A 13521-nucleotide genomic window follows, 5' to 3' on the forward strand; every position below is an offset into this window, starting at 1 on the left:
TTTGGTGATTGGAGTAGAATGTAATTGAAATGTAGCCAGGAAACTAAAGAGGAGCCCAGGTGTACAACATTTAATGTGGCTCAGTGTTCTAGTCTGAACTTTACACCCATTCAATCACATGGGGAGCTCTGCAGTTATAACAATTTACAATAAAAAATCCTTTATCACAATTCACATTCCCGTAATTGTTTAACTGATCAAAAATAAAAATGATTCATATAATGCTAAATTCAAAATCAACAAGAATATAAAATACATATGAAAGTCAAGTTTCATCAGTCCCTTGTTCACGTCAACACTAAGTTCAACAAAATAGCACCTTATTCCCTATATAGTGCACCATTCACCAACGCCCACAGGGCTCAAAAGTAGTGCACTATATAGGGTGCCATTTCAGACACCTTAGTGAGCACATTTCAACTCCATTACGAGGGATAGCTAGCGCCAATGGGAATTCATTTCAAGGTTCATTTGTGCGAATGGCAGCATCTAAACATTGTCACTTAGCCGGGGTGTGTTCAGTACACGGATTCTGTTGCTAAATGTTTTGCAACAAACGGTTTACTCTAAACAAAGCGTTTGGCAACAATTTGTTTCTATTGGACAAATTCAGGTAAGTTCCATTTCTAGCGTAAAAGGTTTCCATTACAAATGTTTTGCAACAGAATCTGACTAATGAACAGACTCCTGACATGGCTGCTTTAAAACGGTGCAACATTGGCAAGACATCATCATAGGCTTCAGCTGGGAGGGGCTTCCTTGTTCTCTTCCAATCAGCTCACTCAATGGTGTTGAGGAAAAACAGTCTGGAAAACAAAATATTCTCCATTCATATGTGTCTTCATAAGCTGTACCACGTCAATCATGGTTTAGCAATGTGTAAACTCACAAATGAAATAAGATCCAATTCTGGTGTCAGAGGAAAGCACTAAACATTGTCAAAGACTCCAGCAACCCAAGTTATTCTCTCTGCTACCACACAGCAAGAGGTACTGGAGTACCAAGTCTGGGACAAAGTCTCCTGAACAGCTTCTACCCCCAGGCCGTCAGACTGCCGAACGGCTTCTACCCCCAGGCCGTCAGACTGCCGAACGGCTTCTACCCGCAGGCCGTCAGACTGCCGAACGGCTTCTACCCGCAGGCCGTCAGACTGCCGAACGGCTTCTACCCGCAGGCCGTCAGACTGCCGAACGGCTTCTACCCCCAGGCCGTCAGACTGCCGAACGGCTTCTACCCCCAGGCCGTCAGACTGCCGAACGGCTTCTACCCCCAGGCCGTCAGACTGCCGAACGGCTTCTACCCCCAGGCCGTCAGACTGCCGAACGGCTTCTACCCCCAGGCCGTCAGACTGCCGAACGGCTTCTACCCCCAGGCCGTCAGACTGCCGAACGGCTTCTACCCCCAGGCCGTCAGACTGCCGAACGGCTTCTACCCCCAGGCCGTCAGACTGCCGAACGGCTTCTACTAAGTTAATAGTCCCTTTTTATTTTTTGCTGATCTGGCTTTTTAACTGCATCGTTGGGTTTGGGCTCATCAGTCAGTGTGGGTTACGTTACCTCAGTCAGTGTGGGTTACGTTACCTCAGTCAGTGTGGGTTACGTTACCTCAGTCAGTGTGGGTTACGTTACCTCAGTCAGTGTGGGTTACGTTACCTCAGTCAGTGTGGGTTACGTTACCTCAGTCAGTGTGGGTTACGTTACCTCAGTCAGTGTGGGTTACGTTACCTCAGCCAGTGTGGGTTACGTTACCTCAGCCAGTGTGGGTTACGTTACCTCAGTCAGTGTGGGTTACGTTACCTTAGCCAGTGTGGGTTACGTTACCTCAGCCAGTGTGGGTTACGTTACCTCAGTCAGTGTGGGTTACGTTACCTCAGTCAGTGTGGGTTACGTTACCTCAGTCAGTGTGGGTTACGTTACCTCAGCCAGTGTGGGTTACGTTACCTCAGCCAGTGTGGGTTACGTTACCTCAGTCAGTGTGGGTTACGTTACCTTAGCCTTAGTGTGTCTGCTGTGAGGGAAGACCTCGTCTGGGATGTGTGCTGCGTCGAACGACTCCTTACTCTGGCTGTCTGAACACATGGCATCTATCAGGCTGGCGGTGGCAGTGCCAGTGTATGTGTTGTACCCACTGTCCACCTACACAGAGAAAGCAGTCAGTTAAAATTCTATTCAAACAGATTGTCAAATCAGTGCCTCTCCCAGTGATTAACATGGTAATCAGAAATCTAAGAATAATTAAAAGTACGTGATCCATCTGTGTACATTCAACCAAATAACATTTTAGTGCAAAAAAGTCAAACCCACAGTCAGTTACATACATGCCAGTAACTCTTCCAACTGTTGTTTTAGAAACATTAAAATGCCTTTTCTGAAATGTAAAACTGGTGGCCAGCTTGTGAGAGGTCTATTCTGTTGTGATTGGAGCGGTTTAGTCAGTAGACCAGTAGATACAGACCTGCATGCTGTTATCATAAGGGATGCAGCTTCCTTCAGCTAGCAGAGACACAAACATATGAGACGCCTCCGCTGCCATCACACTCGCCCCCACACAGGAGCTGGTCAACCAGACACCAACAGGAGTCCCACCTCCTTCCTCCTCCTCTTCCACAGGGAGGTCCACTTCCACCTCGCCGTTCTCCACCTCCTCCATCTTCACTGAGTCCAACAGAGCCTGGCCCATCCCCGGACCCCCCTCACACAGCCTCCCCAGCCCCAGCAGACCCCCACTGGTCCTGGGTACACACGGCACCGGGAAGGGGGAGCAGGCGCCCAGCTCCATGGCTGGTAGTGAAGTAGAGGGACATATATTCTCCTGGTCCAGGAGGGAAGGGTTGGGGGAGATGGTTGGGGGTGAGGCCCAGCAGGGGGCTCCGAGTCTGAGCTCAGGGTTGACCTGGGTCCGGCCCGGGGGCTGGAGCGAGGAGCAGAAGCAGATAGGGGAACAGCCGTCTACGTAGGGGCTCTCTGTACAGGAGTTGATGTCCATGTCTAGGGGAACACCTTCAGGGGTCACAAAGCTCAGCTTCTTCCTCTCTCCTAGACAGGAAAACCAATCACGGCATCACTCAACTTACCAATAACATGGACACCTTTCACCTAATGACTTGACTCAACAGGTTGAGGTCCGTAAAAGATGTGCAAATCTGCACAGACATATTCAATCAGTTTCCATAGATAATGTCTCCAAAGCTGCATCAGGTTTACGGTATAACAACATTTAAGACACATTATGCCAATAAGGAGATAAAACACCTCTTTAAATGACTCGTATACCTGCTATGGGTGTCTGTGTGAACTGTGGTCCGATGGGGGACAGGGCAGGGGACTGGAAGCCAGCAGGAGAGGAGCGCTCAGGGCACAGGGGGCTGGTGACACTTCCCAGGCTGTAGGTTCGGTAACGACCCTGGATAGGGCTGGATGAGAAAAGACCCTTCGAAAAAGAGAGACAACATCTCATTAAAATGGCAAGAGAGAAAACAAGCGGTGACGTCTATTTGAAATCCTAGCTTTCTGATTCTTCCTCACACAAACAGATTCCCTCCTAGATGTTATACACAGTACCACTTTAGAAGGAATATAGCATCTGCTATAGCAGAGCTGTCCTGTTCCTGGAGAGATAACCTCCTGTAGGTTTATGCTCCAACCCTGTTCCTGGAGAGATACCGTCCTGTAGGTTTATACTCCAACCCTGTTCCTGGAAAGAAACCCTCCTGTAGGTTTTAACTCCAACCCTGTTCCTGGAGAGATACCCTCCTGTAGGTTTTAACTCCAACCCTGTTCCTGGAGAGATACCCTCCTGTAGGTTTTAACTCCAACCCTGTTCCTGGAGAACTAACCTCGTGTAGGTTTTAACTCCAACCCTGTTCCTGGAGAGCTACCCTCCTGTAGGTTAACTCCAACCCTGTTCCTGGAGAGATAACCTCCTGTAGGTTTTAACTCCAACCCTGTTCCTGGAGAGATAACCTCCTGTAGGTTTTAACTCCAACCCTGTTCCTGGAGAGAACCTCCTGTAGGTTTTAACTCCAACCCTGTTCCTGGAGAGAGAACCTACAGGAGGTTTTAACTCCAACCCCCTGTTCCTGGAGAGATAACCTCCTGTAGGTTTTAACTCCAACCCTGTTCCTGGAGAACTAACCTCGTGTAGGTTTTAACTCCAACCCTGTTCCTGGAGAGCTACCCTCCTGTAGGTTAACTCCAACCCTGTTCCTGGAGAGAACCTCCTGTAGGTTTTAACTCCAACCCTGTTCCTGGAGAGAACCTACAGGAGGTTTTAACTCCAACCCTGTTCCTGGAGAGATAACCTACAGGAGGTTTTAACTCCAACCCTGTTCCTGGAGAGATAACCTACAGGAGGTTTTAACTCCAACCCTGTTCCTGGAGAACTAACCTCGTGTAGGTTTTAACTCCAACCCTGTTCCTGGAGAGATAAAACCTACAGGAGGTTTTAACTCCAACCCCCTGTTCCTGGAGAGATAAAACCTACAGGAGGTTTTAACTCCAACCCTGTTCCTGGAGAGCTACCCTCCTGTAGGTTAACTCCAACCCTGTTCCTGGAGAGACCCTCCTGTAGGTTAACTCCAACCCTGTTCCTGGAGAGCTACCCTCCTGTAGGTTTTAACTCCAACCCCCTGTTCCTGGAGAGCTACCCTCCTGTAGGTTTTAACTCCAACCCCCTGTTCCTGGAGAGCTACCCTCCTGTAGGTTTTAACTCCAACCCCCTGTTCCTGGAGAGCTACCCTCCTGTAGGTTAACTCCAACCCTGTTCCTGGAGAGCTACCCTCCTGTAGGTTAACTCCAACCCTGTTCCTGGAGAGCTAACCTCCTGTAGGTTTTCACTCCAACCCCAGTTGTAACTAACCCGACCCAGTGAAAACCTTTTGGATGGCAGCTCTCCAGGAAAAGGATTGGGCAGCCCTGTGATAATAACAACACATGCTTAGAACCAGAGCAACAAACCACACTTGCTAGCATGTTTCACTGTCACTCAACACACTGGTCAGACACCATTGACATTGAATAGTGGCACACTTACAGTGGAGGGGGTCAGGGCAGACATGCCAGACAACGGGCAGGGCAGAGGAGAGGCGCTCATGGGTGAGAGGAAATCTCTATCCCCTCCCCCTTCTCCCCCAGGGGGCTCTCCCTCCCCTCCTTCTGGGCTGGGGGGGCTGGAGGACTCTGAGCCGCTCCCTTGGCCGTCCAGAAACAACTTCCGTCTCAGAGACGAGGAGCTCAGGGTCTCCTGAACCTGATCCTGCTGAGACACCTCCTTCAGTCTGTAGTATTCTCCTGGGGTGGGGGGGGGGGGGGGGGGGGGGGGACGGACGGACGGACGGACAGACAGACAGACAGACAGGATAAGGTTTCCTGGCAGTCTGGTAATATCTGCACAGAGATAAACATTACCTGTATGGAGTGTTTACTGACATGTAAAGGTTTACCTAATATTTTGTCCAGGTGGAAGTCCACAGGTAAGGACAGGACTGTCTGGCAGCCTACTGTGGTTTTTTTAGTTGATAGTGGATCTTCTAATATCAGTGGGGACATGGAACCTGAAGATAGAAACATTTACTCATTTAACATCCATAGAAATGGCTGAACATAAGTTATTCAGGAAATAGAAAATGACAGAAAATAAAACACTATAATGTGTGAGTGAGTGAAAAGCGACTTAACGCCAACTCATTGGAGTCACTTACTCTTCCCAAAGTGCATCTGTGCCGATTTCTGTTTGCTTGTTGGTTCGGTCCATGGTGAAGGCACAATGGCGCCTTTCGTGAAAAACTGCTCGATAGCATTCTGACGTTTCTCCTCGATGTCAGAATCCATCCTGGATGTTTTAAAAAAAACAAAGCTGTTACCAGACCAATAAACCAATACCCCCAACCTCTCAGCAGCAGTTGTATTTCAAAGTGCTCCCCATTTGTCTTGTGTGCATTGTAAACCTTAACCTGGTCAGAGTTCCTGGTCTGACTGAGGTACATGGACTGGTTCCTAGTTCCTCACCTGGTCTGACTGAGGTACAAGGACTGGTTACTAGTTCCTCACCTGGTCTAACTGAGGTACATGGACTGGTTACTAGTTCCTCACCTGGTCTAACTGAGGTACATGGACTGGTTACTAGTTCCTCACCTGGTCTAACTGAGGTACAAGGACTGGTTACTAGTTCCTCACCTGGTCTGACTGAGGTACATGGACTGGTTCCTAGTTCCTCACCTGGTCTGACTGAGGTACAAGTACTGGTTACTAGTTCCTCACCTGGTCTAACTGAGGTACATGGACTGGTTACTAGTTCCTCACCTGGTCTGACTGAGGTACATGGACTGGTTACTCGTTCCTCACCTGGTCTGACTGAGGTACAAGGACTGGCGGTGGATATCCTCAGCATCTATGTCCACAGGGAGCAGGCTAGACATCTCATCTATGTCCCATTTAAACTTGGCTGGTGTCTGAAAACAATGATCAAGAAAACATTGAGAATAACGATTCAGGTAGTGATTGAAGGAACGTCACGAGGTGGCTCTGTAAAACGGGTGATTACTTTCACAAGAGGACAATGACAGGACTTCTGAAGGAGACAAACCTGCTAACTGACTTGCTGATCATGGAGGTCAGTTGTCCTTCAGGCTATTGAAGTGTGTGAACTATACAAGATATGTATGAGACCAGACCATAAATGTGTACAAAATATTAGGATGATAGACTGACCAGGTGAAAGCTATGATCTTTTATTGAGGTCTCTTTAAATCCACTTCAATCAGTGTAGATGAAGGGGAGGAGACAGGTTAAAGGATTTTTAAGCCTTGAGACAATTGAGACATGGATTGTGTACATATGCCATTCAGAGGTTGAATGGGCAAGACAAAATATTTAAGTGCCTTTGAACAGGGTATGGTAGTAGGTGCCAGGGGCACAGGTTTGAGTGTGCCAAGAACTGCAACGCTGCTGGGTTTTTCACGTTCAACCGTTTCCCGTGTGTATCAAGAACGGTCCACCAACCAAAGGACATCCAGCTAACTTGACACAACTGTGGGAAGCATTGTAGTCAATATGGGCCAACTTCCCTGTGGAATGCTTTCTACACCTTGTTGTCCATGCCCCCGACGAACTGAGGCTGTTCTGAGGGCAAAAGGCAATGCAACTCAATGTTTTGTTCACTCAGTGTAGGTTTACACTTACAGCTCCGGAGGTCTTGGAGGACTTGAAGACAGAGGGGCTGGGGACCACGGATTCTTGCAGGCGATGGTAGTCGTTGGGGCTCTCGAAGGGGTTACGGATAGCTGCCCTCCCTGGAGTCTCAGGAGTGATCTGGACATCTGGAAGATCTCCCATAGTCTGACCACAAACCTGAACCTATTGATGCAGGAAATCAAACATTAATCAGCTTTGATCCAGTATAAATAGTATGCTAATCAAAGATCACTAAGTACTAGAGAAAGCCAAACAATTACTGTAATACTATCAAGAGAACAAACCTTACTTACGTGAAAGAGTAGCTAGCTAGCTAGCTAACGTTAGCTAAACTAGCTGGCTGTTGGTCCCACAATCTAGTACATACTAGCTATCCCAAACGTTTCGTTAAATGCCTGGCTAGCTAAGGCTTTAGCAACTATTCTTAGAGGTTCATTTGATAGATCTATTCGGTATGTTATTTGATATTGAAGCCCTGATACTTACAGCAGCTGCAGAAGTTTTCAACACAACCAAAATAAGGTTCCAGAGTCAGTTGTTTCAAACGTTTATTTCAGTTTTCCCACAACGCCAATTGACCAATAGAAATTAATAGGAAGTGCCTGACAACCAATCAGATTGAAGATTTCAGAACGCTCCAAATTTACAGCGACGTCACTTCCTTTCGCTTGTGTGGTCGTTAGTAAGCTGACTAGCAAAGTATATACTCATGGTAGACTTTATCAACAAATGTACTATTTCTAATTTATCCAAATGACGGGGTTGTGATAGTAGAAGTATTTTTGTAAATCAGCTTGAACTGTTGAAGTTGTTGTTGAGTTAATCTCAGAGGTCCCACACGAACTGATCATGGCTAGCAGTGCTAATGCTAACAACATGAATGCTGTCCGAGAAACAATGGATGGTGAGTTAGCTAAGGTTATGATCAAGTCTGTTGTAGAACCTAGATATGTGTTTTACAAATGTGACACACTCTATTGATTGCAATGCCTTAAGATTGGCTTGACAGTAAGGTAGTTAGCTAGGTAACTTTAGCTAGCTAGCTATTTATCACGTTTCGTTCTGTACCCATGGCAACAATCCACCACACAGCAGTATTAGTAAGAACACTTTTATCTTGAAAGGTGACATGGTTTAAACTCTACAGCTCGTTATATGCCAGACAATGGGTGGCTAGAGTGCCAATTTCATGTTATTATTTTCTCTCCTATTTTTCCCCACAAGTGCTGCTGGAGATCTCTAGGCTATTGAACACAGGCCTGGACATGGAGTCTCTGTCTATCTGTGTCAGGCTGTGTGAGCAGGGCATCAACCCAGAGGCCCTGTCCTCTGTCATCAAGGAGCTACGTAAAGCCTCAGATTCACTAAAAGTAAGGCCATGTTCAGGGGACAGGGATAGATACTTACAGAACCGAGTCTATAGAGACACAATAGAACAAGGTTGAACCAAATGTTGTCTGGACCAAGTTTGTCCCGTGGACCCTGCTATAGAGACTCAATAGGACTAGGACTAAATGGACTCTGCTCTGTACAGGACGGTAGCTCTCCAGGAACAGGGTTGGAGAGCCCTGTATTAGACTCTGCTCTGTACAGGACGGTAGCTCTCCAGGAACAGGGTTGGAGAGCCCTGTATTAGACTCTGCTCTGTACAGGACAGGGTCAATTGCTGTGGTTATCCTTCACATAACTGCCACTGTTTTAATGAGTCCATTATGCTTCAATCTGATAGGCTAGGTTCTTTCTGACTGGATCTAGACAACTCCGTTTCTGCCTCACCACTGTTGCATGTTGCACCTGTAGTCACAAACTTAATGTCTAAACAATATGCCAATATTTGTCTTCCTTCTGTTCCAGGCCTCTGACAACTGAGGATCCAAGACTGATCCCAACAGAACAGTTCTGCTGAGTGGAAGTGTTTTCATGCTGTCAAGTCCACAATATTGGCAGATAGTGAGCGTGTGTTACCCTGAACTATTCTTCGTGCCTCTGGATTTGACCCCTGGCTTCATTGGAAGGAAAATGCTGTGTGCGTAACATTTGGTCTGGCAACATCAGTGGCCAATTCTCCTTGACTTTTATGTTCCTGTCATCAGCTTGGTGTGCAATCTGGCAATATGAATGACTGCAATGCCCTGATATCCAATGTTTCAGTACCCCTCCCTCCCTCAATCATATAGGTTGTCAGTTCAGTCGTCTTTCTTCTGACTGAAGGAAACCTAATCAATGGCACTATCCATCATCACACAGTGCTACAATGATGGGTTGTTTTCAATTCCTTTATGGCTTTTTGGATGTGTAAAGAAGTCTAATTTATTGCGAATTGTGTGTAGTTTTATATGAATTTAATGTCCGTTTTTTTCTTCAATGTCTGGCATGTCAAAGTTTTTTTTTTTTTTTCTCTCTTGAAGTGTCCAGGATTGTCAATGATGGATGGAACTCAATATTAAAAGCAGTTGCATTTTATATCCACAAGGTGGCAGTGTTTCTTTACTTACTCATTAGATCATGATGATTCAGAAGTATCCAGTTTACCAGTAGAAAAGTTTACCTAGTTAAATTAAAAAGTCATAAATCAGTGTAGATACGATATCCTCCAAGTCCTCTGTCTGCAATGTTCTTCTGTTGAGGAGTTCTCTGATAAGGACACCTGGGCTCCTGAGTGGCGCAGCGGTCTAAGGCACTGCATCTCAGTGCAAGAGGCGTCACTACAGACCCTGGTTTGATTCCAGACTGTATCACAACTGGCCGTGATTGGGAGTCCCATTGGGCGGCATCCACAATTGGCCCAGCGTCATTAGGGTTTGGCCGGGGTAGGCTGCCATTGTAAAGAAGAATTTGTTCTTGACTTTCCTAGTTAAATAAATATCTTTCAATTGGAGATCTCAGGAAAATGTCTCTGCACAAGTAATAAGAACGAAGGAGGTAGGGATCTAGTGGGTAACTAGCCCCCACTAAGAACAATGCCTAATTGCTGACACAAAAAATCTACATTTGGAGAAAAAATTGCATGTGGATGAAGGTCATGCTTTGGCGAATAAACTATAAAGGGAAATAAATGGCTATAGTTCACTTTGTTAGTTATTTGATTAAATGTTTTTAGGAAAGCTGTGTTTTAAAGTGCCCGCGGGGCCAGTTACCTGGTAGCAGATTGGGCCATAGAGTTTCACACAGTGTGTTCAAATCCATTCAATCAGTTTCATTAAGACATTCTTTAGTAAGTAATACTTAAAAGCTACGTCTAGTTGTTTTATTTGAATAAAATATGTGGGGGGGAAATGGTGTCACCATTAATATCCGCAACATGAAGAGATTAGATGTAAAGTTCCTCTTTTTAACTCACCTGCACATTCATTTTCTTTGTGCTTTGTTCCTGTTCAATACAATCCATGATGTACAACTGCACTAAATATGATTTGAATAATGCAAGGTTTTAAATCCCAACAGTCTTTAAAATGTACTTCAGGATCTAAAGGTTTTCAATAGTTGTTTTTAATTAATAAAAGAAAATCTTAATTGGAATGTAATATTGGAATGGAATATAACTAATAATATTAAATTACATTAGGGTATAACATTTAATAACAACTTAACTAATTAATTCAGTGTAACATTGATGTGGCAACTTATGTTCTGCTATTGCATTTGTACATACAGTACCTGTCAAAGGTTTGGACACGCCTACTCATTCAAGGGTTTTTTCTTTATTTTTACTATTTTCTGCATTGTAGAATAATAAGGCAAAGGGTGGCTACTTTGAAGAATCTCAAATATAAAATATATTTTGATTTGTTTAACACTTTTTTGTTTACTACATGATTCCATATGTGTTATTTCATAGTTTTGATGTCTTCACTATTATTCTACAATGTAGAAAATAGTAAAAATAAAGAAAAACCCTTGAATGAGTAGGTGTGTCCAAACTTTTGACTGGTAGTGTAGGTCACAATAAAGCTTTCCCCAGTCAAATTGGAGCACAACTCATGAGTCCAACTCCTGCACTGCTCTAGTCCCCACTGAAATATGGGGGGGAGATGCCAATTGAAAAGCTCTCTCAAACACTTAGCTAGCTATCTAGATATATGACATAAAATGCTGTGTAAAATAGCTAAAAGGCTATAAAGTAACATTAACTGTAAAGCTATCAGTCACTGGTGGAAACATTTACAACTGCAATTAAGCTACGTGATCTTTTTAATGTATTTTACCTCAGACGATCTGGTAGTAAGGAGGTTGCTAGCTAGCACTCTTTGCAGCTTATGCTAACTAGCTAGCTGGCTAGCATTTACTGCTAGTGAAGTTGCTAGCAAGCAAGTTAGTACTAACTAGCGCTAAGTGGCTAGTCATTTTCTAAATGACAGGTAGAAACACATTCATAACCATAAAGGGATAACTACCCCTTGGGGGGGGGGGCAAGATACACTCATCCAACATATTACTACTTTACTCAAAAATAATCTACATGTTTCTCTCTTGATTATTTATCTTAAGGCTCTCCTACTTGCATATTTAAGCAACAATTATAGATCTAACTATATTGGTATATATCTACAACTTTTTCAACATTTCAAAAAATTTGATCAACTTATCACAAAATCGTTTAGTTGAAATATCTCCAAAAGTTGTGATGAGGACATTTGTTGTTGTTGAGCAAGAGCAGTGACAGACCAGGGAATGTGTTGGGAGGGGGCAGTTACCCCCTACTACCTTCATCTTGGGTGGGTGTTGCTTTTTTTAAGGGTGGAAGATGAACTGTTAACAAGGCTACTGGTTGCAGGTAGTTGTTCCCTTCAGCATGGCCCTGGCAAGGTGCCCTGCACTGTGGCTGAGCATTTGTTTCCCCCAAATGTGTGTTGTGGGAGCGGTAAGACACATGTGGTCTATCATATACAGAGAGGCATTTAATAGATATATCTACCCAGGCAAACCGTATGTAGTGTATTGGCATCTCTGGGTTGGGGCCCCCAGTCTATCATCAAGACAAATGATGGGCATCACAGACTCGTTTTTAATCTCCATAACAAGAGACTCACTGTGTTGGAAATTAATGAAAACAAGATTGTCTTTCATTTGAGTTGATGTGAAACGTGCAGGCAGCCAGCTGCTAAATGTGGAGGAATGAAGAAGACAAGAAAAATCAACATTTAGCTTCGGTAGGTGAGAAAAGACTTTCATTCGTTCCCCGCCGCTGGCTCGGAGATAAATTAGCTTGTTTGTCTACCAGCCATCTGTTTGGTATTTGATATGTGCTGCGCACGGGACCCACCGTGTTGAATACGGCGCGAGATGAACAGCATCATCATCATCATCTTGAGGCTGTAAATATGAGAGTTGATCATCATCATGTTGTAGGCTACAATAATAGTTGATGACCAGTGGGGATGTTTGCATACAGCCAGCTGTGGCTGCTGAGACTAACCACATTACAATCAATGATGATTACATTAGAAATATATTGTAGGCCTACAGTTAATGATGGAAATCAGGCCTGTCTTTGTTATCATCACATTTCCAAATAGCTCCATCGTCTGTTTGTAGCACTTAAAGCCACAATCAGCAGGAGGAACAATAACACAGCGTTTTCCTCACCCCTGTTTCGGTTAAAAGGCTGAGGGATGAGAGGCTGGAGAAATGTAACTGATCTACAGTTTATAGTTAGAACTATTGATGTAAGGACTGACCATACATGATATCAAAATGTTCATTTTAACCATGTTTTGGGGCCATATAGTGTTTGTTTACATATACTTTGTTTAGAAACACTGGAGTAAAACAAGCTTATATTTTGGGTTCTGATGGGGTATGACAGTTAAACTGAGCTCATGAGGCATTTATAAGTTATATTCTTCAAGAATCAATGGATACATATCATTCATTTATACAAATTAAGTCCAAAAATGGATGTAGAAACCGCTGATTGCCCCTTTAAACATTGTGACGTTAGTATAGGTTACTCAATATACAGTCTACTTCCTAGAAGCCTTTTTCCATAGGCATAGTGAATGTTACAGCAGTTACTTCAATCCTGGGCCTGTAGTCAGATCAACAATGAGTGACTCTTCCTCAGGAACACAGCCTAGCAACTCCATTACCATTAGTTGACTGAAGCGGAGAGAGCAGTAAGGTCTGAAAGTTGTCCTTGCCCCTGTTTTTAATCAAGCCTAATACAATTAAAGTGTGTGTGTTTCTGTCAATAAAAAGAACCCGTATTTGGAGCGGAGCTGAGCTGGCCTTGACTCCTGCTGTTTGCTTTGTTCATTAACAGGAGATGAGCAGATGGCTGCTGGGCTGACGGTCGCTCTGCCTCTCCTCTCTCTATCCTGTCTGTCTGTCT

The 13521-nt window shown here is 44.5% G+C and overlaps 2 protein-coding genes across 2 annotated transcripts; one reads left to right on the forward strand and one right to left on the reverse strand.

Moving 5' to 3' along the window:
* Positions 1 to 55: 55 nt before the first annotated feature.
* On the reverse strand, positions 56 to 7766 carry LOC115179510 (protein aurora borealis). Its single transcript, XM_029741101.1, has 10 exons — positions 7677 to 7766; positions 7179 to 7352; positions 6342 to 6448; positions 5699 to 5829; positions 5441 to 5551; positions 5032 to 5288; positions 3273 to 3429; positions 2455 to 3035; positions 1989 to 2135; positions 56 to 806 (listed from the first exon to the last, which is right to left on the reverse strand). The coding sequence occupies exons 2-10, from the start codon at positions 7329 to 7331 to the stop codon at positions 783 to 785; spliced, it is 1668 nt and encodes a 555-aa protein (XP_029596961.1). The 5' UTR covers positions 7332 to 7352; positions 7677 to 7766; the 3' UTR covers positions 56 to 782.
* A 69-nt stretch (positions 7767 to 7835) lies between these two features.
* Positions 7836 to 9662, forward strand: LOC115179555 (mitotic-spindle organizing protein 1). The gene is made up of 3 exons (XM_029741187.1): positions 7836 to 8094; positions 8415 to 8560; positions 9045 to 9662. The coding sequence occupies exons 1-3, from the start codon at positions 8040 to 8042 to the stop codon at positions 9057 to 9059; spliced, it is 216 nt and encodes a 71-aa protein (XP_029597047.1). The 5' UTR covers positions 7836 to 8039; the 3' UTR covers positions 9060 to 9662.
* The last annotated feature ends 3859 nt before the right edge of the window (positions 9663 to 13521 follow it).

Source organism: Salmo trutta, chromosome 39 (genome assembly GCF_901001165.1).
Source record: "Salmo trutta chromosome 39, fSalTru1.1, whole genome shotgun sequence".
NCBI classification, from domain to species: domain Eukaryota; kingdom Metazoa; phylum Chordata; class Actinopteri; order Salmoniformes; family Salmonidae; genus Salmo; species Salmo trutta.

Bases quoted from the DNA above. Each gene is read 5' to 3' on its own strand.
- LOC115179510 (XM_029741101.1), bottom strand. From the start codon at position 7,331: ATGGGAGATCTTCCAGATGTCCAGATCACTCCTGAGACTCCAGGGAGG. The intron at 3,036-3,272 runs GTATACGAGTCA...TTTCCTGTCTAG, and splicing joins CACACAGACACCCATAGCAG to GAGAGAGGAAGAAGCTGAGC. The intron at 2,136-2,454 runs GTCTGTATCTAC...TTCTCTGTGTAG, and splicing joins CTTATGATAACAGCATGCAG to GTGGACAGTGGGTACAACAC.
- LOC115179555 (XM_029741187.1), top strand. From the start codon at position 8,040: ATGGCTAGCAGTGCTAATGCTAACAACATGAATGCTGTCCGAGAAACA. The intron at 8,095-8,414 runs GTGAGTTAGCTA...TTTCCCCACAAG, and splicing joins TGTCCGAGAAACAATGGATG to TGCTGCTGGAGATCTCTAGG.